The sequence below is a fragment of the Bufo bufo genome, chromosome 3, assembly GCF_905171765.1.
Source record: "Bufo bufo chromosome 3, aBufBuf1.1, whole genome shotgun sequence".
NCBI lineage: Eukaryota > Metazoa > Chordata > Amphibia > Anura > Bufonidae > Bufo > Bufo bufo.
The window spans coordinates 676,836,264-676,863,388 of NC_053391.1; the positions used below are offsets into that span (position 1 = coordinate 676,836,264).

The 27,125-nt window shown below is 47.9% G+C and overlaps 1 protein-coding gene across 2 annotated transcripts in view; it reads left to right on the plus strand.

Moving 5' to 3' along the window:
* LOC120996477 (prolylcarboxypeptidase) overlaps positions 1-27,125 on the plus strand; it is a 46,247-nt gene that overhangs the window by 8,375 nt on the left and 10,747 nt on the right. For both annotated transcript variants that reach the window (XR_005777789.1, XM_040426402.1), the window contains exons 2-5: positions 15,072-15,212; positions 23,223-23,324; positions 23,410-23,588; positions 26,690-26,847. Coding sequence is in view for 1 of the 2 variants with exons in the window: in XM_040426402.1 (XP_040282336.1) it covers positions 15,072-15,212; positions 23,223-23,324; positions 23,410-23,588; positions 26,690-26,847 (580 nt within the window). In the remaining variant the exon portion in view is untranslated. The remainder of the gene's footprint in view (positions 1-15,071; positions 15,213-23,222; positions 23,325-23,409; positions 23,589-26,689; positions 26,848-27,125) is intronic.

Below are 27,125 nucleotides of genomic sequence, written 5' to 3' on the forward strand. Positions count from 1 at the left end.
AGTATTTTTGTAATTTTTACTTTTTGGAGTGCTGCCCATCTTTACACTTTTTTTCTATTTGGATTGGCTTATATCCTCATTGGGCTGGTTGCACCCTTGCTTACATCAGGGACATCATCGGCCTCCATCATCATCATCATCGGCCTACATCCATCACATCATCGGCCTCCGTCTCATCTTCAGCGCCGCACTAGTATTAACCCCTTCTGAGGTGTAAGAGAGCAGCGCTCTGAAGCGCTGCTCTGAACAGTGCCCGGCGCATGCGCATAACGCAGAGGCTGTAGCGGCCTCTAAGATGCAGACTGAAACCAGGCACGATGTGATCCCGGCCAGTGAAGGTGCCGGGCGCATGCGCTGAAGATGAGACGGAGGCCGATGCCCATAGGATTGTATTGGGCATGCGCCGGATCTTGTGAAGTCGGGGACAGTAGTAGCCGCCCAGCGAAGTAGTAGCCGCCCCTTGGGCAGAATGAAGACGATTCAACCAGGTTATAAAACTTCAGTTTACTGTATTTATAAGGTGGACAGGGGGTATACTTATATGCTTTTAATACACTTTAGAAGACCTGTACTGATATATATATATATATATATATATATATATATATATATATATATATATAAATAGGTGTCACAACCAGACAACTGAGAAGCTCTGACAGAAGCCTTTCAGAACCTCCTCCTTGAGTTTTCTTTGTTTTGGTTTTCAGTTCCTCATCTCGTTAGCCTCTCTCAGCTGTCATGCTCTTGGACTGATTGCATCCCTTTAAATTCCTCCCCATAATGCATTAGTGTGGGGCTTATACAACTTCCTGGAGTGTGTGTGTATGCTGTTCCTATTTCCCAGTCTTCTACAAGATAAGTGCTGTTCATTTATTTGTGATTTTCTGTTTGCTGGATCCAGGTGACCCTGACTCCCTCCGTGTCTAGTGTAGGGAGCCAGTGGTCGTGTCCCCTCACTATTGTAGGGTCTTCAGGTGTTAGATAGTCGAGGTACGTGGATATGCGACCATCCACCTTTGGGGTGTTCGCATAGGCTAAGCAGTCAGGGAGATGGTGCCAGGTCGCATGCAGGGGTCTCCCTTTTGTTCCTTAGTTGTGGATCCAGTGAGTCATAGATTATTTTGCATTGTCTTGTTTCCTGTACACCATCCGTGACAATAGGCCTGTCAGTGTCCCTTTAAAATAAATCTAGCTAGGCAATTGGAGCAATGAATGTGGAGATCTCTGGATCCATGTGAGGTCCAGGGCTGTTTCTAGTTTGCTAGAAAGAGCTTGTCATGAACTATATGATATCTGATTTTCTTAACATTATTCATGGGATAACAATTTTAAGCAGTCATATCTCTATTTGTGGCTGCGTCTTGAATCCTCAGGGGCGGACCCCACCAATCAAACATTGACTTCCTATCCTAAGGACATGCCATAAAATTTTAAATGGGTTGTGTGAGATTTTGATATTGATAGCCTATCTTCCGGGATAGCTCATCAATATCTGATCGGTGGGGGGGGCCTGGCTTTCGAGCCCCTTTCCCCGATCAGCTGTTTGAAGAGGCCACTCCAGTGAGCGCTGTGACCTCTTCCTAAGCCTGGGACATCACGTTCATTGGTCACAACGGCCTAGGCGCAGGTCAACACCTTTTAATGGGTTGCCTAATGAGAACAACCCTGGCAATATGCCCTTTTAGGGTTTAAAAACCTTTTTTTTCATATTTGGGAACTCATCGTTAATGGAGATTTCCATCAGAGAACAGGTACAAATTTCACTTCTTGCTCTGGAGGACCCGGCTCGTCAGTGCATTACAATGGATTGCTCATTGACTCCAAAGAAATGTGTGTAATTTATTTGTATCCCTGGTTCCCCTTCTTTTTCCCAAGAAGTAGGGCCTCCAACATTAGTCTACCAGAAGACCACCACGTTCATTGAATCTTTTTAACTAAGGCCTCCTGCTGAATGTAGGGGTAGAAAAACATGGCTTCCTTCTTCCAAAAACCAGCACCACTCCTGTCCATATGTTGCATGGAGCATGGTTTTTCTAAGAGGTTGTACTCTTTAATTGCACCTTCGGACATTTCTGAGCTGTTGGTCAGTTTTCTTGTTTTCCAGCTCGTATATTCTCGCTGATCCATAAACTATGAAGTTCTTGAACTCTGACAACACTGACTTGCATGAAAGGTTCCTCATGTTTAATTGTTCAGCCAGTATTGGCTAATTATTAACCCCTTAAGGACTCAGCCCTATTTCACCTTAAGGACTTGGCCATTTTTTGCAAATCTGACCAGTGTCACTTTAAGTGCTCATAACTTTAAAACGCATTGACTTATCCAGGCCGTTCTGAGATTGTTTTTTCGTCACATATTGTACTTCATGCTAAAATTGGGTCAAAAAAGTAAATTTTTTTGCATAAAAAAATACCATATTTACCAAAAATTTAGAAAAATTAGCAAATTTCAAAGTTTCAGTTTCTCTACTTCTGTAATACATAGTAATACCCCCAAAAATTGTGATGACTTTACATTCCCAATATGTCTACTTCATGTTTGTAGCATTTTGGGAATATTTTATTTTTTGGGGATGTTACAAGGCTTAGAAGTTTAGAAGCAAATCTTGAAATTTTTCCGAAATTTACAAAAACCCAATTTATAGGGACCACTACAGGTCTGAAGTCACTTTGCGAGGCTTACATAATAGAAACCGCCCAAAAATGACCCCATTCTATAAACTACACCCCTCAAGGTATTCAAAACTGATTTTACAAACTTCGTTAACCCTTTAGGTGTTGCACAAGAGTTATTGGCAAATGGGGATGAAATTTGAGAATTTCTTTTTTTTGCCTAATTTTCCATTTTAACCCATTTTTTCCACTAACAAAGCAAGGGTTAACAGCCAAACAAGACTGTATCTTTATGGCCCTGATTCTGTAGTTTACATAAACACCCCATATGTGGCCGTAAACTACTGTACGGGCACACAGTATGGCGTAGAGGGAAAGGTGCGCCGTATGGTTTTTGGAAGCCAGATTTTGCTGGACTGGTTTTTGACACCATGTCCCATTTGAAGCCCCCCTGATGCACCCCTAGAGTAGAAACTCCATAAAAGTGACCCCATCTAAGAAACTACACCCCTCAAGGTATTCAAAACAGATTTTACAAACTTTGTTAACCCTTTAGGTGTTGCACAAGATTTAATGGAAAATAGAGATACAATTTCAAAATTTCACTTTTTTGGCAGATTTTCCATTTTTATATTTTTTTTTCCAGTTACAAAGCAAGGGTTAACAGCCAAACAAAACTCATTATTTATGGCCCTGATTCTGTAGTTTACAGAAACACCCCATATGTGGTCGTAAACCGCTGTACGGGCACACGGCAGGGCGCAGAAGGAAAGGAATGCCATACGGTTTTTGGAAGGCAGGTTTTGCTGGACTGGTCTTTTGACACCATGTCCCATTTGAAGCCCCCCTGATGCACCCCTAGAGTAGAAACTCCAAAAAAGTGACCCCATTTTAGAAACTACGGGATAAGGTGGCAGTATTAGGGTACATATGATTTTTGTTTGCTCTATATTACACTTTTTTGGGCGGCAAGGTAACAAGAAATAGATTTTTTGGCCCTTTTTTTTTTTTGTTATTTACAACATTCATCTGACAGGTTAGATCATGTGGTAATTTTATAGAGCAGGTTGTCATGGATGCGGCGATACCTAATATGTATACCATTTTTTTTATTTATGTAAGTTTTACACAATGATTTAATTTTTAAAACAAAAAAAATGTTTTAGTGTCTCCATAGTCTGAGAGCCATAGTTTTTTCAGTTTTTGGGCGATTATCTTAAGTAGGGTCTCATTTTTTGCGGGATAAGATGACTGTTTGAGTGGCACTATTTTGGGGTGCATATGACTTTTTGATCACTTGCTATTACACTTTTTGTGACGTAAGATGACAAAAACTGCTTTTTTTACACCGTTTTTATTTTTTTACAGTGGTCACCTGAGGGGTTAGGTCATGTGATATTTTTATAGACACGGTCGATACGGACGCGGCAATACCTAATATGTATACTTTTTTTAATTTATTTAAGTTTTACACAATGATTTCATTTTTGAAACAAAAAAAATCATGTTTTAGTGTTTCCATAGTCTAAGAGCCATAGTTTTTTCAGTTTTTGGGCGATTATCTTGGGTAAGGTATGATTTTTGCGGGATGAGATGACGGTTTGATTGGTACTATTTTGGCGTACATGCAACTTTTTTGATCACTTTTATTACCTTTTTTGGGAAGTAAGGTGGGCAAAATTTAAATTTCCTAATAGTTTTTATTTTTTTATTTTTATGGCGTTCACCGTGCGGGGAAAGTAACATGACCGTTTTATAGATCAGGTCGTTACGGACGCGGCGATACCAAACATGTGTAGGGAATTTTATTTTTTTCATTTTTATTCAGTGATAAATGTGTTTTTTGGTTTTTACTTTTTTTTTTCCCACTTTTTTTCACTTTTTTTTTTTACCCAGACCCACTTGGTTCTTAAAGATCCAGTGGGTCTGATGTCTGTGTAATACAGTACAGAACAATATATATTGTACTGTACTGTATTTTACTTATACTGAACAGATCTATGCTTTTAGCACAGATCTGTTCAGCACCATGGACAGCAGGATGCCTGAGAGGCGTCCTGTTGCCATGGGAACCTTCCCCGTCTGCTCAGTACTGCTCAGAACTTCGCAGATGGGGAAGGGTAAGGAGGGGATCTGTCGGGGGGCTGTCTGGGAGCTCTCTCCATCGGGGGGCTGCAAAGGCACAGCAGCCCCCCGATGGGAGAGGGAGGGAGCTCCCTCTTACTGTTAACTTTTTCCATACAGCGGTCCGTACGGACCGCTGTATGGAAAGGGTTAAACGGCTGACATCGCATTATCGATGTCAGCCGTTTATACCAGGGTGCCAGCAATGTGCTGGCACCCTGGTATACCCACTGAACACAAACGATTATTCAAGGGGAGGCGGGCGGGGGATCGCGATCCCGCCTGCCGCACCGCCCGCCTCCCGCACCGCCCCCACCGCCCACACCCCCCCCCCCCCCCCGCACCACCCGCCGGGAAAAAAATCATGCAGGGGTGCAGGGGGGTGTAAAATATATATTTTAGGGACACTGAAGCTTCTGATCCCCACGGTCAGGGCCCGCGGGGATCAGAAACTGCAGAAAGCGCAGCAAACCGCAGGTCTGAATTGACCTGCGGTTTTCTGCGATCGCCCCCTTGCATGGTTACGGGATGCCGGCTGAATGATTTCAGCCGAAATCCCGTTCCGATTAACCCCTGGGGCGCCAGAATACCGATTTCAAGTTATGACGTACCGGTACGTCATGGGTCCTTAAGGACTCGGGACCCATGCCGTACCGATACGTCCTAAGTCCTTAAGGGGTTAAAGGGGTTGTTCACCTTCTTAAGCTTTTTTTCAGACCCTCTCAGCATGTCTGCATCTGTGGTGGTAAGCATACTTACCTGATCCCCGGCTGCTGTGTCCCAACTCCATCACTCCTTCTTCGGGCACCAGAAGTTCAGGGTCTACCCATGTCAGCATCCTGTTTGACGCGGGTCATGTTACCACTGCCGCAGATGACCCAGTGACATGTCATACTGAACTTCCCCCAGAACTGCTGTCTGGCATAGCCTATTAGGCTAGTAAATTTGACTCTAGAATGAAAGTTTTGGGGAGTCAAAACCTCCTTTGTTATTATGCTACCCGTTTAAAAGTTGAGGCTGCATATACTCCAGTTGGACAGTCTTGTCGCATGGTTTATGAAAGGTATTTGAAATATTCTTCATCTGTCCACATTGCAGCCAAGGGGAAAAAAATCTTGCCCCAAAATATGGAAAAATAAAAATCTTCATGGCTTATTAGGGCATATCAGTAGCTTACAGGTAAGTTCCCTGCTCAACATTACCCAGATTATTGAGCCAATGTAGGGTATGTAACAACCCCTGCTCTGGAGGACTCATTGTAATACCACATATCTCCTGCAGTGGCCGCTAATCACAGTGTGTTACGGCTGCAGGAGTGGAGGTGATCAAGTGATCCGCATTTAAAAAAAAAAAGTTTTTTGAGAGACATTGTTCTATGTCCATAGAATCCCCTTTTAAAGGTCTATTCCGGTTGTAGCAATTTAACCCCTATCCACATAGGGGATAACTATTATTTCTGTGGTGGTCCTAATCACAAACCTAGGGCCCAGAAATGAAGGTAGCAGCAGTTTGAGCATACGGTAGGACCACACCGAGCTATTATCCTCTATCCTGTGGATAGGGGACAACTTGCTACAACCAGAATACCCCTTTAAGATATTCATGTATTGTATAAGGATCTAACACTGATATCAATAACAATTTTTGCTGACTTCTTCTCTAAGAATTTCGACTTCCCGTGTGGTCAGCAGATGTAAGAGCATTAGCCTTACGGACATGGTTTTATCTTGATTGATAATATCCTCCATGTGAAATACGTGCACTAATTCCTACAGAACATCAGGATTTATTAATGTGTAAATTCATAGTTTGTTTAGGCCGGATGATAAATTTGGTGCATGGATAGATATAAAAATTTTTTTCCTAACTATTGGCTGGCTTACTTTGTGACAGAATTATGTGCAAAACTTTTGGTGCAAAATTACACATCTTGAGTCACTGCCCTCAGCGAACAAAGCTCATTTTTTTGCTTACTCTCTTTATAAATGTCAAAAAATGTTGCTGCAAATTACCCCAGAGGTGAAGCACAGCCGCAGTAATAAATATGGTCTTCCGTATCTATAGGTTATTGGAGCAAAGGCTACTTTCACACCATCCGTCATAGATCAGCAAAAACACTTCCGTTCTGATCATACAACCGCCTGCTTCTGCTATGAACGGGTCCCCCCCCCCCCATAGAACCCACGGTAGTAGTAATGCCCCCATAGTAGAAATTATTGGGGTCATTTACTATCAGATATACGCAAACAATCTGACTTTTTCCCCGCTCATGCCAGTTCAAAAAAAAAAAAGGGTACGTGGTGTGAATAGGAAGGGGACGGGCCAGGAGGTTCATCTCATTGACCATTTTCTATGCCTGTTTTAGGCGCCTCTTCATAACTTCTGCGGATCCACCGCCAGAGCAGGGGTTATTAAGACCAGCGTCTAAAACCCTCTATGTCTGTGTGTGAGGTAGAAGCCAATTTTCCTCACTCTAGGGGAAAATAATTCCTTCCCGACTCCAACCAGGCATCAGAATATCTCCCTGGATCAACGACCCCTCTCTAGTAGCTATAGCCTGTAATATTATTACCAGGGCCGTTTCTAGGGGCGGGCGGGACGGGCGGCCGCCCGGGGCGCTGTCAGAAGGGGGGCGCCGGCAGGGGCTCCCTCTTGTCGTTTCTCGGCCGTGCGCCCTGGCTCCCTCCCTCTGACATCTCGCCTGACCTGCGCCCGAGTGCCGAGTCCTCTCACTCTTCAGACAGTGCGGGCGGCACTTACTGACGTCACGCGCCTGCTCCTCCCACTAGGCGGCGCAGGCGCGTGACATACAGTGAGTGAGTGAGCGCCGCACTGCCTGCCTGTTACCGCCCGCCCTGAGCCCCTGAGCAGTGCTGATGCCTGCTGTGAGGCGAGTGATGGTCTGGGGGGGAATTAATTACAATGGGGGGCATTAATTACAATGGGGGGGGCCACTGTGGGAGACATGAAAATGGGGGCCACTGTCACTGTGGGGGACATTAAGTTTTAATAAGGATCACTATGGACATTATTTAGAATGGAGGCTGCTGTTGGTGTCATTACTCATTATAACTGTATAATGTCTGATAGGCCTAGTCCTGAGCTGAGTTATATTACCCTGCCCTGTATAATAATGTACCCATCCCTGATACCCCTTAGTTATATTACCCCGCTGGAGTAATATAACTAAGGGGTATCAGGGTACATTATTATACAGGGCAGGGTAATATAACTCAGGACTAGGCCTATCAGACATTATACAGTTATAATGAGTAATGACACCACAGCAGCCTCCATTCTAAATAATGTCCATAGTGATCCTTATTAAAAATAATGTCCCCCCGCAGGCAGTGCGGGCGGCGGCGCTCACCTCACTACTGTACGTTACGCACTGCCTGCCTGTTACCGCCCGTCCGGAGCAGTGCTGAGAAAGAAGCCTGCTGTGAGTGAGAGCCTGAGTCTGTGGGACAGTGCGTCACTGGGTGCGTCACTGTGACCGTCCGTGCAATGTGGTGACACATTTTTTACAATGGGGAGACACTTATTTCATCGAGCAGTTTTGAAATAAACGCCCTGAGAGAAATTTTACCTAGAAACTGCACTGATTATTACCCTCCAGAAATACATCCAGGCCCCTCCTGAATTCCTTTATTGTACTCACCATCACCACCTCCTCAGGCAGAGAGCTCCATAGTCTCACTGCTCTTACCGTAAAGAATCCTCTTCTATGTTTGTGTACAAACCTTCTTTCCTCCAGACGCAGAGGATGTCCTCTCGTCACAGTCACAGTCCTGGGGATAAATAGATGATGGGAGAGATCTCTGTACTGACCCCTGATATATTTATACATATTAATTAGATCTCCCCTCAGTCGTCTTTTTTCTAAAGTGAATAACCCTAATTTTGATAATCTTTCAGGGTTGTACCTGTAACCCCCCCCCCCCCATGCCAGTCATACATAGAATAAAGTATTTTTCGCTTTATAAGACGCACCTGATTAGAAGACTCGCTCACCTAGGTTTTTGAGGAGAAAAATAAGAAAAACCAAAACGTGTGCTAGTGTAATCTTCTGTAGTAGTACTCACTATCAAAGCGGCGGGCAGGTCGGCAGCGTAACCTCACTCGCTTATTCATGCTCCTCCTGCTCCATTCATGAATAAGCGGGTGAGGTTACGCTGCCGGCCTGCCCGCCACTTTGATGGCGAGTACTACTACAGAAGATTACGCTAGTTTCACAAACCAGAGCAACTGGTTACGGATTGAATAAACAGACTTTACATGTAAAGACTGCTGTGAGTGGGGCCCGGTGTAATAGAGTACAGTGACTTCACCGGGGCCCCGCTGCAAGTGCAACAGCAGTTGCCGGCCTCCAGCCCCTCCTCCCACCCCACTTACTGTAACTGATACATCGCAGGCCGCGCTGTACAGCATAGCGGCCGGCAATGTATCCGTGTCAGCAATGTCAAATTTGAACCATTCGCTTTATAAGACGCACTGCCATTTTCCGCCCCACTTTGGGGGGGGGGGGGTAGGGGAGTGCGTCTTATAAAGCGAAAAATACGGTACTTACGTGGCACAAGGGGAGCAGGTCGCCATCGCAGCCTGCTATTGGCTCCCCCATCACCGGATGAAGTGATCTGCATGTCAAGTAGATGCCTAGACGGCCATTGAGTGATGCAGGAGGACACAGTCGTCAGGGACCAGGTAAGTATTCTTTGTATGAGGGTCCTGGGTATAGTGGGGGGGGGGGGGGGTGTTTCCAAGTTTGGATAACTGCTTTAATGTTCAAGTGCTGCGATTCCTTGCACTCACCACATGCTGAAATACTGTGCACCTTGTTTTTTTAAATCGCGTGTTGATGACTAGGGAGATGTCGCAAGGAAAAAAAAATGCAACGTACAGGAAAAGGAACTGAATCTTGGAGCTCAACCAAAAGCCATATCTGAACAGGATCTGTTTCTGATTTCGAATCCTTAATGTGGTCATCAAAACCGTTCAGTACAGACTGATATTAGTGTGTGTTGTGTTTTTTTTTTTTTTTTAAGAGCTGATGTGGGATCTGAGTAGAGCCCACCGGTGTGGGTCCTGTTGACACTACACTCAAGTAGAGTGAATAGGGCCATGTTGCATTCCCCTGCTCAGTCTGTCCATGGCAGCAATGAGCAGAAAAAAACAAGTTAGAGTAGAAACTACTCAGTCCTTATGGGGCTACAAGTAGGAGAAGAGGGACTACTTTATGTGCAGTGCAGCATCTAACCGTATGCTGGCCTTGCACATTTATTGGATGGACATGACCTCAAAGACTTGTTAGTTTTGAGATCCTTTTATTGTACTCTTGAGGTTCTTTAGGGTCTCTGGCTTGACCTATAGTATGATTACTGCATCTATGGGCCATATGAGAAGGATTGATATCTCCCCAAGAAGTCCTTCATCGTCAAAGCTGCAGATGTCTACAGGAGTCTTCTACTTGGTCTTCTAATAGGTTTTCTCAGGGGGCTCTTGGGGATTATCACATTCTGTTCTCCCGAAAGAGGAGAATGACTTTGTTTGTGCTGGAACGCCCTCTAATTACTTTCCAGGGGTGTCCCATCTGTGGACGTTTTCCTGATCTTTCCTCCATCTGTGGGCGTTCTCCTGATCTCTCCTCCATCTGTTGGACATTGAGGTGTCTTGTTTCCTGTGAGAAACCCTACAATGAGCATATAGGTCATAGCTGGTTAATTAAGAAGTCAGGCATGTTCTGGTGTCAATGTGTCAGAGAATGGTTTCCAGATTGGTGCTGCTGAAAGATCACAGGCTCTCACACCGTGGTCTGTTTGATCATCTAAAAAGTCTGCCTTGCTTTTTTCCCAAACACTTCCTAACCCCTTCTCCTAAAATTGATGTTTCTTTTTAGGCCTCATGTAGGAAAACTTATTAGGACTTATTTTAGGAAACTACAACCCCCATAGAAGTGTAGGGGGTCCTCCTGTACCTCTCATTGTCTCCGATCTCATATGGAGGTTTATTTTGTTTATTATGCATTAAATTTGTGCCATGCTCCATTGAAAAAAGTTTTCGCAGAGACAATCTTCCCTAGGAGTATTGCTTCTGAGGCACATTTCGTACTTTAGGTTGTCACTGGTCTGTGTGCTTGTGATGGGGTCGGCAATGACACTCTCAGATTTCGTGGTTAACAGCCCAAACGTCTTTTATTTTCGTCCAAACGGCACTGGACATCCAAGTTCATTAGTCACTTTTATGCATCTACAAGTACGTGACCTAAAATAAATCACCTTGTCTGGGCACTAACTAAACTCCTAGGTACTCCAAATCCAACACAGGGGGGTCAGGCTTTGCACAGCCACCACTTGAATGAGGCTCTCAGCCATGACTTTATCCCTACATTAGTGAGCCCAGCAGCTACACCTGGGTTCATCTTAGGCCAAGGCAAAATGTTTTACTGGAGTGTGGAGAAAATGGCAGGTCCCTCTACCAACCTACCCACCATTTCATAAAAATTCAGGCTGACAAAAGACTTTAAAGAAATGTGCCTCAGCAAGCTACACTTGGCTGAGACAATCCAGCTTTCCTGGATTCTTTTTAACTCCCCCATCTGAGCATTTTGGATGAGATATACACCCCATCCAGTACATGGGGCCTCTACTACACTTCTATTGCCAACAATTTCTTACTGGAGAGGTTTTTATTGGATTCTGTACTAATCGGAGAGAGACTTAAAACAATGGTGGCATCATACTGTATATGTATGTATAAGGAAGTATTGCTTCTAGAGGGATCTCTGTAAGCACAGTACACGTCGGCTGCACATATCAATGCACTACCATACAGAATCTGGTCCTGTGTGCATGAGCCCTAAGGGCGGCCCACCAGAGGACCATCTATGTTCCCAGGCTCTGATGCAGTAGTGGTCCCCAAAGGTCCAGGAGAAAAATCCCATTTGGAGCTTCATTTGTATCCCATCACTTGGCACTAGGGTCTATTTCTTCGATTCAAAGCCTATTACATATTATTGACGACATGGGGGTTGGGCCCCGAGAATAATTTCCTCTGTTGGTCCCACGGAACTCCAGTCCACCACTGTTCCTCCATAATGGCAAACCTGTTGTAGGGCCAGCCTCTGTCTCCTTGAAGATGCAGCACGTCTGTGTGTTACATGATCTATCCACGTTAGAAATAGATTGTGTAATACCTCATTTTACCAGCGGTGGCACTGCAGGAGAACTGAACGCTTGCTATTAGGTAACCTCATAGATCGCAGCTGATCTCTGTGGGTCTCATCAGGAGAGTTCTGGAAAAAAATAATAATAATCTGATTATTCAAAGTGGAGAATCCCTTTAAGTGCTCCAGACTGTCTATATTGATCAATGTACATATAGAATACCAGTAACTCAGGAGTGTGGAAACGTGTGACCCAAAGGAGTAATAATGAGCGTTCTTATAGTAACTGATGAAGCTGGTCCTGAATACAATGTACGGGAGGGGGGTCTTATTTCCTACCTCGCCTATGATGTGGGCGAGGCAAGGAAATCCTCTTCACTAGCTCTATCTGTCCTAGCGGAGGAAACTCATCAGACAGGATGGGAGATCATCATAACAGCCGCTTCTTGGATATTGTTTGAAACCTAGGGATATCCTTTAAGAGGTTTCCCTTTTGAGGCATTTTTTTTGACATAGGTGGGGTTCCTAGCAGCAAGTAATGCCAGTAAGCGGAGGTTAAGGGTTCTCCTCCCTCACTTTTTACAGAGATACGGCCTTTTGAGCTGAGAAGTGAATTTTGGAAAATCCCAAATCTTGACTGAAAAATTAGCTAAAACGTTAAGGGAAGGTTCTAGTCTGACAGACATTTCCTAGGTGGACAACCCTCTTTCTGCTGTGATTGACGGCACAGCTGCTGTGAGAGGGAGGAGGTCGAGAACCTCTGTGACCAAACATAGATCCCACATAGGCCAATATGACTGACAATGGCAGATGTCCTAGAAAGTGAAGTCTGACACATGGTTTTTTCTTAGCCCCCTTTCCGTACCCCAATAAAGAAAAAAAGAAAAATTTGGATAACACTGGCAGCATTATGCCAGTGTTATCCAATACATTCCAGAACTGTAAGGGTTACATAGCAATATAATGCTATGTGACCCCCGGCAGCGCTGGACTCGCTGCGGGAGGAACGCTTATTTGCAAGGGGCCTAAGAGTCTCCACCAATTGCGAGGCTGTGTCCAGCGCAGACCCACAAGCCTCACTGCACATCATAAATCGTCTGTGTCGTGGCCACAAAAATCACAAATTTTTTAGTATGGCCATCTGTATCCCTCCAAGGGCATTATCACACCGCGTCTTTTTTCCGTGGAATTTTGGCACAGACAACTGTGCTGAATTTTCGCCTGTGGGCGCCTGGTTTCTGCCTTTCCGTTCTCTTCGTGAGAGGCAACGCTGAGAATCACGAAGCATTGGATTAAAGCCACGGCTGTGCAGAGAAGTAATTTGTCGGTGGAGAGGTCAGATGGCCGCGTCCTATCTGGCAAAAGCGGTTGGCCACATCTATTGAACGGACTGCGTCTGTGTCATTTTCATCCACGTATACAGCATTGGAGATGAATCAAGGTTGAAAAAAAGACTCCGGTCCTTCAAGCCCCAAGTTAGGGTGAAAAATCCCTTCCAAACTCTGCACCCGCAGTGGTTCAGCTGTGTCCTTGTGCTCAATACTCCATGTTCTGCCCACCAGAGTTTGAGAATCATTACAGATCACGTCTGCCTCCGTTTTGGTATTTCTGTAGTGATTAGTGTGGTTATAGCACCATCTAGCGGTGTTAAGTTGTATTACACTTTGTTTTTCCTATTACAAAGACTGCTGCATTGTGGGTGGTGCAAAGCATTGTAGGAGTGCAAATCATCCTGGGAAAGAGAAGTCTCCAGTCACCAGGACACATCAGCCGAGCTGTCCTTCTGAAGATCTCCTTCTCAAACTCCACCATCCTTGTAAAATCATATCTGGTGAGAGATCGACCTTGGTTTCAGGGATATTATGTTATGCAGAGCTGTTCAGTCAGTTGTAATTGTTACTCAGGGAGTTGTTACTACTGTTAGTAGACATGTAGTCCTATGTTCGGCAGCTATTTTACCATGTACTTCAGTGTTATGCAAATGTTACAGTACATGCTATTCTATACGTTATACTTATATATGCTATTTGTATTCTTGTAGTATTACCGCACACTTGTACAATCTCTCGCAGAGAGTACAACCTGTTGACCAATAAAGTTGGACTACAAAGAACAGTCCTTTTATTTGGAAGACTGGAATGGTTTATGCTGAATGTCAGACTGCACACTGTGTGAATGTGTATGAAGACAGAACACTCCACAAAAAATCAGACTAGGGATTTGTATGGAGGCAAAACTATGTTCTTGCCATCTGCATCTGTACCTGTTTTGATGCATCCCATTAATTAATTGGTCTTGGTGGCAGCTGCCTGGCATTGCAAAAGAGACTGTCACTGAGCACCAGATAATGCCAGATGTCTACTGCCCCCCAGACTTGCTCTCTGGTATGACCATGGCTGGGACAAGGTATTTTGGCATGCAAATTGCAGCCCCCCCCCCCCCCCCCCCGAAACAATTAAAAGCAACATTATTACTAATAGATTAAAACGCATTTTAAAAGAAGCAGTGAAGGGCTGATCCAGTGACTCAAATGTTCGATTTTTCTTTTGTTCTCCATTTGGTCCAGACCATCATGATCGGACGCATTTGGTCAAGGGTGTGCAGCCTCATCTGCCACAGACACCAGTATTACTATTTGACACATTGTAGATGGGGGACTGTTACAGATTTTGCAAGTGCCAGTATAAAATGCCCCCCCCAGCCTAGTGCCGATTATATAATGCTCGCCCTAGTGCAGTATATAATGCTCCCCCTCACCCCTGTAGTGCCAGGTATACATGATGCTCCTCCGCCCCCTTCCTTGGTGCCCTCAGTACAGTCTTGCTCAAGGGGGAAAAAAACAAAAACCACTTGCCTCACTCCCGCTGTCGGCAGCCTAAGCTGTGGCCTTTGTTGCCAAGTGTTGACATGATCACGCAAGACCCAGCGCAGGAGGTCGCGGTAAAGTCATCGCAACCTCTTGAACCACTTGTAGACCTGAAGTCTAGGAGACTGAACAGCTGCAGATGCGGCCATATTATCGCCCCCCTTATGGGTAGCCAGGTGGCGCCCTAGGCAAGTGCCTACCCCTCGTCCCGGTCCTGGGTATGACATCTGATCCTTTCCCGCCCAGTTATTTTGTATCCCTCCAGCTATTGGCTTGACCTCAATATTTGTCTTTTTCTTTACAGATTGACCACTTTGGCTTCTATGAGGACTCCACTTTTAACCAGCGTTACCTTGTCTGCTATATACACTGGAGAAGACCTGGGGGCCCCATCCTCTTCTATACCGGCAATGAAGGCGACATCACCTTGTTCAGCAATAATACAGTACGTATAGACCAGGGTTACTCAGTTATAGTGCCCGTCCACTTACCTTTATCTGCTGTCAGAAGGAGGTCTGGAAGGGTGAGGCCGCACGTCTGCAAATCTGCACCAAACGGTACCAAATTTTTTGCAGACTAGTCCCACAACATTTTGTAAATCTCATGCACGTTGCTGCTGTAAAACGCCGTGGGTTCTTTGCATGCAATTACACTGCGGAGGATCCACAGTGTTTAGGCCACGTGTGGCTGTACCCACTTCATGGCTGCAACGTGTGAACACTGCTTCTGACATGTGGGGGTTATTACTAATAGGGAGCCACTTCCAAGAGGTGGCGGTGGCGAGATGGTTCTCTTTCTTGGGAGATACCTCTTTGCAGATTTGTTTCCCATGGAGCATTGCCAAGAAGTCTTCATACCCTGGAGTACGTCCAGTAAGTCTCCATATTTGACTGGTCTTTTTAAGGAGACTCGGCACCATGCCTAAGCGGCATATGGGGTTGCTAAAGTGAGACACTGGGCGGTACTATATTAGTAATCCAATGCTTTCCCCATGTTGTAGGTGGGTTCAAATTGACAGAAAACAGGGCACCACAAGTACAGCAATAGTAGGTGGCGCTAGCAATAAATGGATTTTTTGTACTCACCGTAAAATCCTTTTCTCGTAGTAGGCATTGGGGGACACAGCACCATGGGTATATGCCCAGCTGCCACTAGGAGGCTGACACTAGAAACAAAAAAGTGTTGGCTCCGCCCAGGTGGGCTATACCCCTCTGCAAGAGCCGAGATACACCAGTCGGTACAAAAGCAGTAGGAACGCCACACACCTGAACAAACAGAAACTGAACGCCAACAAGTCTTCAACTGGGGAATCCCCACAAATCGCCGGGACCACAACAAGAAGAAACTCAATAAGAAAATGGGCGGGATCTGTGTCCCCCAATGCCTACTACGAGAAAAGGATTTTACGGTGAGTACAAAAAATCCATTTTTCTCGTGCATGGCATTGGGGGACACAGCACCATGGGACGTCCCAAAGCAGTCCCTGAGGGAGGGAAGAAGAACGCCATGTCGCCAATCTAAAGCACAGCTGCTTGCAGAACCTTGCGCCCCAGGCTAGAGTCAGCGGAAGCCAGAGAATGAATGTGGTAAAACTTAGAGAAAGTGTGAACTGATGCCCAGGTGGCGGCCCGGCAGACCTGGGAAGCAGATGCCTGATGACGCACCGCCCAGGAAGCCCCAACTGCCCTAGTCGAATGAGCGGTCAACCTGGAAGGGGGAGCACGGCCCTTTGCGATATAGGCCTCCTTGACAGCCGACCGAACCCAGCAAGAGATGGTGGCCTTGGAGGCAGGCAAACCCCTACGAGGACCCGCCGGGACCACGAAAAGGGAATCCGAACGACGGAAGGGTTCCGTGAGGCGAAGGTACAGGCGAAGGGCCCGAACAACATCAAGGCAATGGAGGGATTTCTCCCTAGGGTGAGAAGGATTAGGGCAGAAAGAGGGAAGGACGATCTCTTCATTGATATGAAACGAGGAAACCACCTTTGGAAGAAAAGAGGGAACGGGACGCAACACCACCTTGTCCTGATGGAAAACCAGGAAAGGCGAACGGCAAGAAAGCGCCGCCAGTTCGGAAACCCGGTGGATGGAGGTGACTGCCACTAAGAAGGCCACCTTGAACGAGACAAACGACAGAGATATCTCTGCCAAAGGCTCGAAGGGAGAAGACTGAAGGGCGTCAAGGACGAGATTCAGGTCCCACGGCTCCACTGGAAAACGAAAGGGAGGGGCTCGGCGAGCGACACCCTGTAGAAAAGTCCTAACCTGAGCCCGCGAGGCCACGGGACGTTGGAAAAGGACTGAGAGGGCCGAAATCTGTCCTCTGAGAGAAGCCAGGCGAAGACCCTTCTCGAAACCGGCCTGAAGGAAGGCCAGAACGTTAGGGACAGAGAAATGGAGAGGGCGGAAACGCCCAGACTCTCACCAGGCAAAATACGCTCTCCAGGTCCGGTAGTAAATACGGGCTGACTGGGGTTTGCGAGCGTGAAGCATCGTCTGAATGACAGAATCCGAGAGGCCACGGGACTTCAAGACCGCGGTCTCAACGGCCACGCCGTCAAACGAAGCTGAGGTAAATTCGGGTGGTACAGAGGGCCCTGAGAAAGGAGATCGTGGCGCAGAGGAAGTCGCCACGGGACGTCGGCGAGCAGAAACACTAGATCTGCATACCACGCCCTGCGGGGCCAATCCGGAGCCACCAGGATTGCCGAAACCTGGGCTGCCTTGAGACGCTTGAGCACTCGGGGCAGGAGGGGAATGGGGGGGGAACAGGTACAGAAGGTTGAACTGAGACCAAGGCAGAACTAGGGCGTCTACCGCGAAGGCCTGAGGGTCTCTGGACCGCGCGACATAGCGCGGGATCCTGTGGTTGAGACGTGACGCGAAAAGATCCACGTCCGGAGTTCCCCATCGGTGACAAAGTTGGAGGAACACCTCTGGGTGTAGAGACCATTCGCCCGGGTCGACTAGCTGACGACTGAGGAAGTCTGCCGCCCAATTGTCGACCCCGGGAATGTGTACCGCGGAGAGGACGGGAACGCGGGTCTCCGCCCAGCGCAGGATATGGGAGGCTTCCTGCAAGGCCATCACGCTCCTGGTGCCCCCTAGGTGGTTCAGATAAGCCACGGCGGTGGAATTGTCTGTTTGAACCCGGACCGGGAGACCGCGAAGACGTGGGGTCCAGTGAGACAGTGCCAGGAAAATTGCCCTGAGCTCGAGCACATTTATCTGCAGGGAGGACTCCTGAGCAGACCAAAGACCCTGGACTGTGAGAGAGTCGAGGACCGCTCCCCAACCCGAGAGGCTGGCGTCCGTCGTGATCACCCGCCAATTGGGGGGAAGAAAGGAACGGCCCAGGGACACCGTCCGAGGAAGCAGCCACCAGGAAAGGTCCTGGCGAAGCTGGAGAGGGAGACGAACCAGGCGATCGAGACCTGCCTGGGACTTGTCCCACCTGGATAGGAGAAACAACTGAAGGTCCCGGGAGTGGAATTGGGAATAGGGAATGGCTTCGAAGGAAGCCACCATCCTCCCCAGGACGCGCATACATGTCCTGATAGGGTGGACGGGCCGCGGAGAAGCGTCACCCCCGCCTGAAGGGAGGCAATCTTCTCTGGGGGGAGAAACACCCGCCCGAGGCGAGTGTCGAAAATCATGCCCAGGAAGGGCATCCTCTGGCATGGGACAAGGGAGGACTTGGAGTGGTTGACGAGCCACCCGAACTGGGCAAGAGCTGAGAGGGTGATGTGCAGGCTGGACAGGTTGTCCTCCAACGACGGGGCCCGAATCAGAAGGTCGTCCAGGTAAGGTACCAAGGCGACCCCCCTGGCACGTAGAAGGGCCATGAGAGGCGCCAACACCTTGGTGAAGACCCTCGGAGCAGAGGCCAGGCCGAAGGGCAGGGCCACGAATTGGAAATGAAGAGAACCTACCGCGAAGCGAAGGAACCTTTGGTGGGAGAGGGCAATGGGGACGTGGAGATAGGCGTCCTGAATGTCGATGGACGACAGGAACTCGTCCGACTCCAAGGAGGCGATCACCGACCGGAGGGATTCCATACGAAAGTGACGGACCCGGACAAAGTGATTCAGCGCCTTCAGGTCCAGGATAGGACGGAGCGAACCGTCCTTTTTGGGAACCATGAACAGATTCGAATAGAACCCCCGAAAGCGTTCTGATTCTGGAACCGGAACGATGACCCCTAGAGAGCGAAGGGAACGAATGGCCTGAAAAAAATCTTCTGCCCCGGAGGGGGACCTGGGGGGCGACGTCAGGAAGAACCGTCCCGGCGGAAGTTCGGAAAATTCGATCCTGTATCCGGAGGAGACTACCTCCAGAACCCAAGCGTCTTCTACACTTGCTTGCCAGACGTCCTGAAAGGCGAGCAGACGCCCTCCCACCTTGACAGAGTCATGCGGAAGGAGTTTTAGTGGACTGGGGGCGAGCAGGTTTGAGCTTGGCATGCCAGGAGGGCTTGGCCTTAAAGGAAGGCCTGGAGGCCTTCTTGTCAGAACGGGCAGGGGGGGCCCGAAAGGACTGCGCCCGAGAGGACGACCCAGGAAAGCGACGGCGGCGAGGCTGATTCTGGGGAAGAAGAGAGCTCTTACCGCCAGTGGCCTCCGAGATGAGCTCCTCCAAACGTTTCCCAAAGAGCTTCCCACCGAGAAAGGGAAGGGAAATCAGAGCCTTCTTGGAGGCGGAATCTGCCGCCCAAGAACGAAGCCAGATGGTGCGGCGAATGGCCACAGAGTTAGCGGCCGCACGGCCGGATCGGCGGGCCGATTCCATAGAGGCATCGCAAAGAAATTTGGACGCCTGGTAAATTTGAGAGGCAAGCACTGCCAGTTCCCCTTGATCAGAGTCTGGGGGTAAGGCGCGAACAAGCTGTTTTGCCCAGATAGCGCAGGCCTTAGCCACCCAGGAGGCGGCAAACGCAGGGCGGATGGCAGCACCCGCTGCAATGAAAACAGACTTGGCCAAAGAGTCGACCCGTTTGTAGCGGGATCCGACAAGGAAGCCGCGTCAGCCAGGGGAAGGGTAGTAGCCTTCGCCAGGCGAGCAACCTGAGGGTCTACCTGAGGAGGAACCGTCCAGGTATTGACAGATTCCTCAGAAAAAGGATAGGGGACGTCAGAGGCCTTGGTAAAATGAAGGCGCCGATCAGGATGACGCCACTCCTTAGCCAGAAGCGCGTCCAGATCCTCGTGATTCGGGAAGACCACAGTGGAACGTCTAGCCCGGCGGAAGGACACCGACTCCAGGGAGGAGGAGGAGGGAATGTCCTGCACATGGAGCGCGTCACGGACGGCTTTGATGAGGTCCTGAATGGCCGCAGACATCGCCGAGCACCGCTCTGATTCAGAATCAGAAGCGGAGGAGTCCCCAGGAACGGCGGAAGCGGCTGAAGAAGAAATTTCGCCCGACTCAGACCTAACCGGGGAGTGATCCGGGGGTAGCTGAGGAAGAATGGGACCCGGCCGAGGCTGTGCGAGGTCGCTTGCTGGACCTCGTACCTGAGCGGGAACGGACATCCCCCGGCGGGGGGGGTCCCTGCTCGAGGCGGCCGCAATCTGAGCGGGCAGACGGTCCAAGGACTGCGCTAGGGATTGGGAGAGGCTGGCAAGGTTACCTATGGCCTGGGATAGGGTAGCAGCCCATTCCGGAAGGACCGACAAAGAGGGGGCTGCAGGGGCGGACTGGGTGGGCCTGGGGGGAAGGCACTGCACGCAGAGAGAGGAAGACTGACCGCATGGGAACTTCCTATTACACACAGAACAGGCGTAATGAGTGGAAATGGCGGCAGGGGGAGTGGGGGCCCGACCAGAAGAAGACATGAGGGCGGTGGAGGAGCCTGCAAAGCAAAAAAGAGTCAGCCAGAGGCTGCCTACCAGACCCAAGGTGCTGTGTCCCACAGAAGAACGTCCAGAGAGCCGAGTCGCAGGAGAAGCTGCAAGATGCGACAGCTGCAGGCAGGACAGGAGCCGGTAGTTGAGGAAGACACGCCCCCCCCCCCCCCAGCAGCCCGCGCTGGTGCTGGATTGGTAAGGAAAAACGCGCCTCCCAGGGCACCACCCACAAAGGGGAGGGAGAAGCGAAAAGCCCGGGAAGGCAGAAGGCGGAGACGGAGCTCCGCCCCACGTGACCTGCGGCCTAGGCTGAAGAAAAGCCGGGGCCTCGAGTAGAAAATGCTGCCAGAAACGGACGCCCGCGATCGCGGTAACGCCCGGAGGCAGCAGCAGAAGCGGGGACGCGGCGCCGATGCGGGGGGCCCGGAAGGCCAGGTAGGAGCAGGAGGAAACCCGTTAGTACGGGAAGGAGCCGATAGAACAGAATCGGCCGTCTTAAAGGGCCAGGCCCTAGAAACAAGGGTGCCCCAAAAAGAAGTCCCCACGCAAAAAAGATGCCCAGGCAAGCGTGCAGTGCCCCCTTGCTAAACTAAAAAGGGGGCCAGGACACTAGGAGACACAGGGATGGAGGATTTCTCCCTGGGTGGTGGGGGAGTACAGGATACTGCCATACTCACCTTCCGACGTTTTCAGGCGCAGCAATGACCACCCCCTCGGCGGACTCAACACGGGAGCCGTGGGTCCGCCGGAATTCCACTGCGGAAGCAGATAAGTGGGGACTGGGTGGCTGCCGGGTACCTGAGTACGCGCCCGCAGGGGGGCAACTAAAGTGGAACACGATGGAGCCACCCCTGCATCAGGAAGAAACCTGTAGAAAAAAAGAGAAAAAATAGAATAAAATAAAAAATAAAATTAGCAGGATGACCTGCAAAACAGGTCATGTCTGCCTCCTACAGACACTAGAACTAGACTGGTGTATCTCGGCTCTTGCAGAGGGGTATAGCCCACCTGGGCGGAGCCAACACTTTTTTGTTTCTAGTGTCAGCCTCCTAGTGGCAGCTGGGCATATACCCATGGTGCTGTGTCCCCCAATGCCATGCACGAGAAACCATAGTGCAGCTTAAAAATGCCTCCCCAGGAGAACCAAATACCACAGTGCAGCACAAAATACTGACACTACACTATTCAACTGTATCGCCATCCTGAGAACAACGATACAGTTGAATTCAGGAGGGCACCTGCAGATTCTGGCAAGGTGTATGAGAGAGAATCACATCGTTACATACCTGGTGGTCTGTGAGGAGTGTTTGGGCGGTCCCCTTACACATTGGCCCACCGGAAGTTTCCCTGAATGGTCTTTGGCCAGTCCGCCTCTGATTCCCTCCTCTCCTTCTTCTCCCTCTATCCCTCCCTTATCATGTATTCGATCGGTGGCAGTGGTCAATGTCCCTCCTCTGCTCTAGCAGCACCTAAGCCCTCTTTCACACGAGCCGTGACGGATTAGGTCCGGATGCGTTCAGTGAAACTCGCATCATTTTGCAAGCAAGTTCAGTCCGTTTTGTCTGCAATTGCCTTCAGTTGTTCCGTTTTTTTTCCATGCGAGTGCAATCTGTTTTGATGCGTTTTTCACGCGCATGATAAAAAAAACCTGAAGGTTTACAAACAACATCTCCTAGAAACCCTCAGTGAAAAACGCATTGCATCTGCACTTCTATGGGGCCAGGGCTGCGTGAAAAAGGCAGAATATAGAACATGCTGCGTTTTTCACGCAACACAGAACTCATGTATACAGACCCATTGGAATAAATGGATCAGGATTCAGCGCGGGTGCTATGCGTTAACTTCACGCATTGCACCCGTGCGGAAAACTCTCTCGTGTGAAAGGGGCCTAAGTGTGCTCTTGCTACAGCAGAGGCAGGACATTCCTCCTTCACTGTTCTCATCCCGGTGGCAGGCTGAAACCCGAAGTAGCAAAGCCATATGGCTTAATGTTTATCCTATTATTGACCTCCGGGCCAGCAGGCGTCCACTGTCTGGATTTGGACTTCGGTTTGCCAGTTGAGTATCCCTGTTATAGACTAACCCGTAGAGAAATAGACAAGTGGAGGAAATCTGGATCAGCAAAACCAGAGCTCCGACCTTTTATGAAGTATTCTGGACCTATTGAAATTTTTGGTACCCATTCCAGTTTGAGACCACCACCATTAAAGATATTTTTCCAGATGATGAACATTATTTATTTTAGATAAACCTTAGATTGATGTAAAACAAATAAAAAAAAAATGGCATACTCTACCAGTGGCGGACTGGCAATAGACCCTACAGTGAAATTTCTGGGTGGGCCCCCCCTGATGGCCATAGCCTGGGTTCATAATAGCTCATCACCGCCTGCTATTGGCACGACGGGGAGATGTGGCGTCGGCTGTGCGGTCGTCAGAAGTGACACGGGTGCTGGGGAGTGAGGCAAGTACATTGTGTGTGAGGGGTCCGGGTATAGAGGGGGGGGGGGGCATTTCATGGGTCGGATAACCCCTTTAACCTTTTCACTATTCTAAACAGTCCAGTAACCGTGCAGTGTAATTACATTGCCGTCTCTTTCTCTTTCAGGGCTTTATGTGGGATGTAGCTGAGGATCTCGGAGCCATGATAGTGTTTGCAGAGCACCGTTATTATGGCGAGTCTATGCCCTATGGTAACCTGTCCTACAGTGTAAGTACTTCTATGGTACGGTGACTCTTTATAACGGAGGTCAGACCCGTTGAGGAAACTTCTTCACTTTGCCTTCTGTTTCTAGGATCCCAAGTACTTGAATTATCTGACCTCGGAGCAGGCTCTGGCAGACTTTGCCGTTCTAATCCGGTCCATCAAAGAAACTGATGGTGCCCAGGATAGTGCAGTGATCGCCATCGGGGGCTCGTATGGAGGGATGCTGGCGGCCTGGCTCAGAATGAAGTATCCTCATGTTGTAGTGGGGTAGGTGCTCTCAGATGTTGACTTATGGGATACTATGCCCACTATTGTACTGGGCCTTGATTCAGAAAGCCTATCCAGCCCTCTGTGGACATTATGGGAGGAGAAGTAGGCTTCCACGTGAGACCCCACCCTATGACCCAGGTGGACTCGAGCTGTCCATTTGCCATGCAGCACTCTCTGCAGGGCAAATGACTGGCTGGCCACGGCTTCCTGCGGCAATGCTCTTTAAGGCTGACCTTCCACAAGGCAGCCATGATACTGTGACAGCAACCACGTCCACTTGCGATGACCAATGACTGCACAAATTTGCTTGTTAAAGGGGTTTTCCTAGACTTTTATGCTGATGACCTATTCTGGATAGGTCATCAGTATCTGATCGGAGTCCCACACATGGGACCTCCACAGAGAAGCTGTCTGAAAAGGCGTCGGCTCTCGTGTTAGCTCTGCGGCCTTCTCTCTGCTCACCAAGCACAGTGCTTGTATAGTGGCTGGACTTGGTATAGCAGCTCAGCCCTGTTCATTTCAATGGGGTCGAGCTGCACCTAGGCCATGTGATGTCGCTGGTCAAGGAAAAGATGCAAGAAGAAGTACTGCCCCACAGGAGCGCCGCAGCCTTCTCAAACAGCTGATCAGCTGGGCCCCCAGTGTCGGACCCCCACCAAGTCGCAGGTGGATGGGGTTTTGGCCACCTTGTGGAAACGCACCCTAAGGGCTCGTTCACACGAACATTTTTTTGCTTTCCGTATATGGGCCGTATTTTGATTCCGTATATGGAACCATTCATTTCAATGGGTCCGCAAAAGATGCGGACAGCACTGTGTGCTGTCCGCATCTGTTGCTCCGTTCCGTGGCCCCGCAAAAAATGAGTCCTGTCCTATTCTTGTCCGTTTTGCAGACCAGTATAAGCATTTCTAGAATGGGCCTCCTGTTCCGTTCCACAAATTGCGGAAGGCACACGGGCGGCATCCAGTTTATTATAATTATATATTTTTATTTTTTTAATTTTTTTTTATTCACTCCTAGTTTTAGCTTCCAAAACTGCTCACAGAAACCTGACCGTGTGGTCGTATCCTAAAGAAGTCTTCCAATTTTATAACAAGAACATAAGGATTGGATAAAGAGACGCTCTGCAACGTTCTATACCTTTGGTTTCATACCCTGGCAGCAAGCAGAGATATATAAAAAAAAATTGGAAAGGTATTGAAGCAGAGGTCAAATGTTTGCTACAATTGTATCCAGTCCAAACAATCCTCTGTGGGAATAGAGGTGTGAACTCCAGAACGATACAATGTATCAGCGCAGGTGAAATGTAACAAACTATCAGAACACAGAATATATTTAGCTCACACAGGATTGTCTACATACAATTGCAGCAAACCCTCAGCTGTGTGAAGTATTAGATCGGTAGAGGATTTCATCCTCTGGTTCACGTTCGCTGACAGCAGGCAGAGATCTTGAAAATGATGCAAAAACTGATACATAAAGTATAACTAACTGGAAGTGGCAGAACTTAATTGATTGAGGACTTATGTTTGATGTATTCAGCGGAAGTTGCTGGCCTCATTTTGGCGTGGTTTTTGCCTCCCATTTTTTTTTCAATGGGAGGCAGTGCCGCAGTTCACAGGCCGATGGATACCAGAGGTTTTTTTCGTTTTTGTGTTTTCATTTTTCTTCCCCATCTTCCTTGAGCCATAACTTTTTTATTTATTTTTCCATTCACATAGCTGTAAGGGCTTTTTTTTTATTTTTTTGCGGGACAAGTTGTAATTTCTAATGCCACTATTTAATATTGCATACAGTGTAGTGGGAAGCGGGGAAATAAATCCAAATTTGGGGGGGGGGGGGGAATTGGAAAAAAAAAAACACAATTCCTCCACAATTTTTACAGGTTTTGTTCCCACGGTGTTCGTTTTGCGGCAAAACTGTTCCCACAGCGTTCCCTTTGCAGCAAAACTGACCCATGCCCTTCGTTATGAGTCAATACGATTACAACAATACCCCATAAGTTTATGTCTAAACAGTGTAAAAATTAATTTAACTTTGAAAAAAAAAAAATTGAGAATTTTTTTTGATTTTTTTTTTTTACACCACCATATTCTGACCCCCATAACTTTTTTTCTGAGCTGTGTGGGGGCTCATTTTTTGTGGGACAATCTGTAGTTTGTATTGATATGATTTTGGAGTGTGTGTGACTTTTTGATCACATTGTAGTACTTTTTTTTGGGTAAGAGAAACTATGAAAAAATGGCAAATTGGCCATTTTAACCCTTTTTTTTTTTTTTTTTCCATTACGCCATTCGCCGTATTGGAAAAATATTTTGATATTTTAATAGTACGGGCATTTTCGGATGATGTTTATATATTTTGTTGTTTTTGTTGTATTCATGTATTTACTTTTTTTTTGTGATCTGGAAAGGGGTGATTTAAACTTTTTTTTATTTATTTTTTTCACTTTTTTTGATTTTGAAGCTCTTATTTGAGCCTACAAAATCCTTTTTGTTTTTATGCTGAATAATCATAGGTCTTTTAGACGCATTATTTGTACAGACTTGCTAATTTCTAATGTTGGCCTGCCACCTGCTGGCCAAAATAAGAATTGCAGCTTCAATACACTGGGTCTCTTCAGAGAGATCCAGCGTATTGAATTCAAATACCAGCATCCTCATTGGCCGCAGAGGATGCCGCGTTTCCGGGTTTTTCACCCTTTAGATGCAGTGATCTCTCTTGATCACTGCATTTAAAGGCTTTAATGACCGTGATCGGCATTATTGCTAGTCGCGATCATTAGTCGAAGGGCTCTACTATTTGAAACAGCGGAGACCCGCCTGCCATGATGCCCACTGCACGCGTAAGTGGGCGCCATGTTTGACCATTGCCCCAGCGCCGTACATCTACGGCGCTGGTAGCGAGTGGGTTAGAGCCACGACCATGCCAAGGACATTTTCCTTCTTTGTGTAGTCTGTTAGAAGCCTCGCAAGCTGTACTCTAGCACCTTAGGTCCATTTACTGGAGCTAAGCTGTGATTGGGTCTGCGGTTTTCCAAGTGATTAACCGTGGCCGTTTCTGCCACAACTTGCCCAATATGTTTTTTCCCATTTCAGGGCTCTTGCTGCCTCTGCCCCCATTTGGCAGTTTGAAGATTTGGTTCCCTGTAATCTGTATTATCAAATTGTGACCAACGACTTCAAAAAAAGCGGGGCGGGATGCGCCGAAAGTATCACCAAGTCCTGGTCGGCCATAAATCGCATGTTTGAAACTGGTAAGTGCTTCTGATAACATTGGAGCAGGAATTGTTGTTGGAGTCACTTTCTGAATTCATAGCACAATGTCACCACGGCAAAGCAAGAGCATACGTGTAGCCTAATAACATGGCTATACTAATGCCAGGCGGATGTCCATCTTTTCTGGCGCTCCTTGTCTCCAAGTTTTTACCTCCTGACCATTTGCTGAATATTGGCTCGCTCTGAAGTACGTCTTCCTGTATAAAGAATCCTACTCGGCTCCCCCTGACATATGTTTTAGTAAATTCCTGTCTTT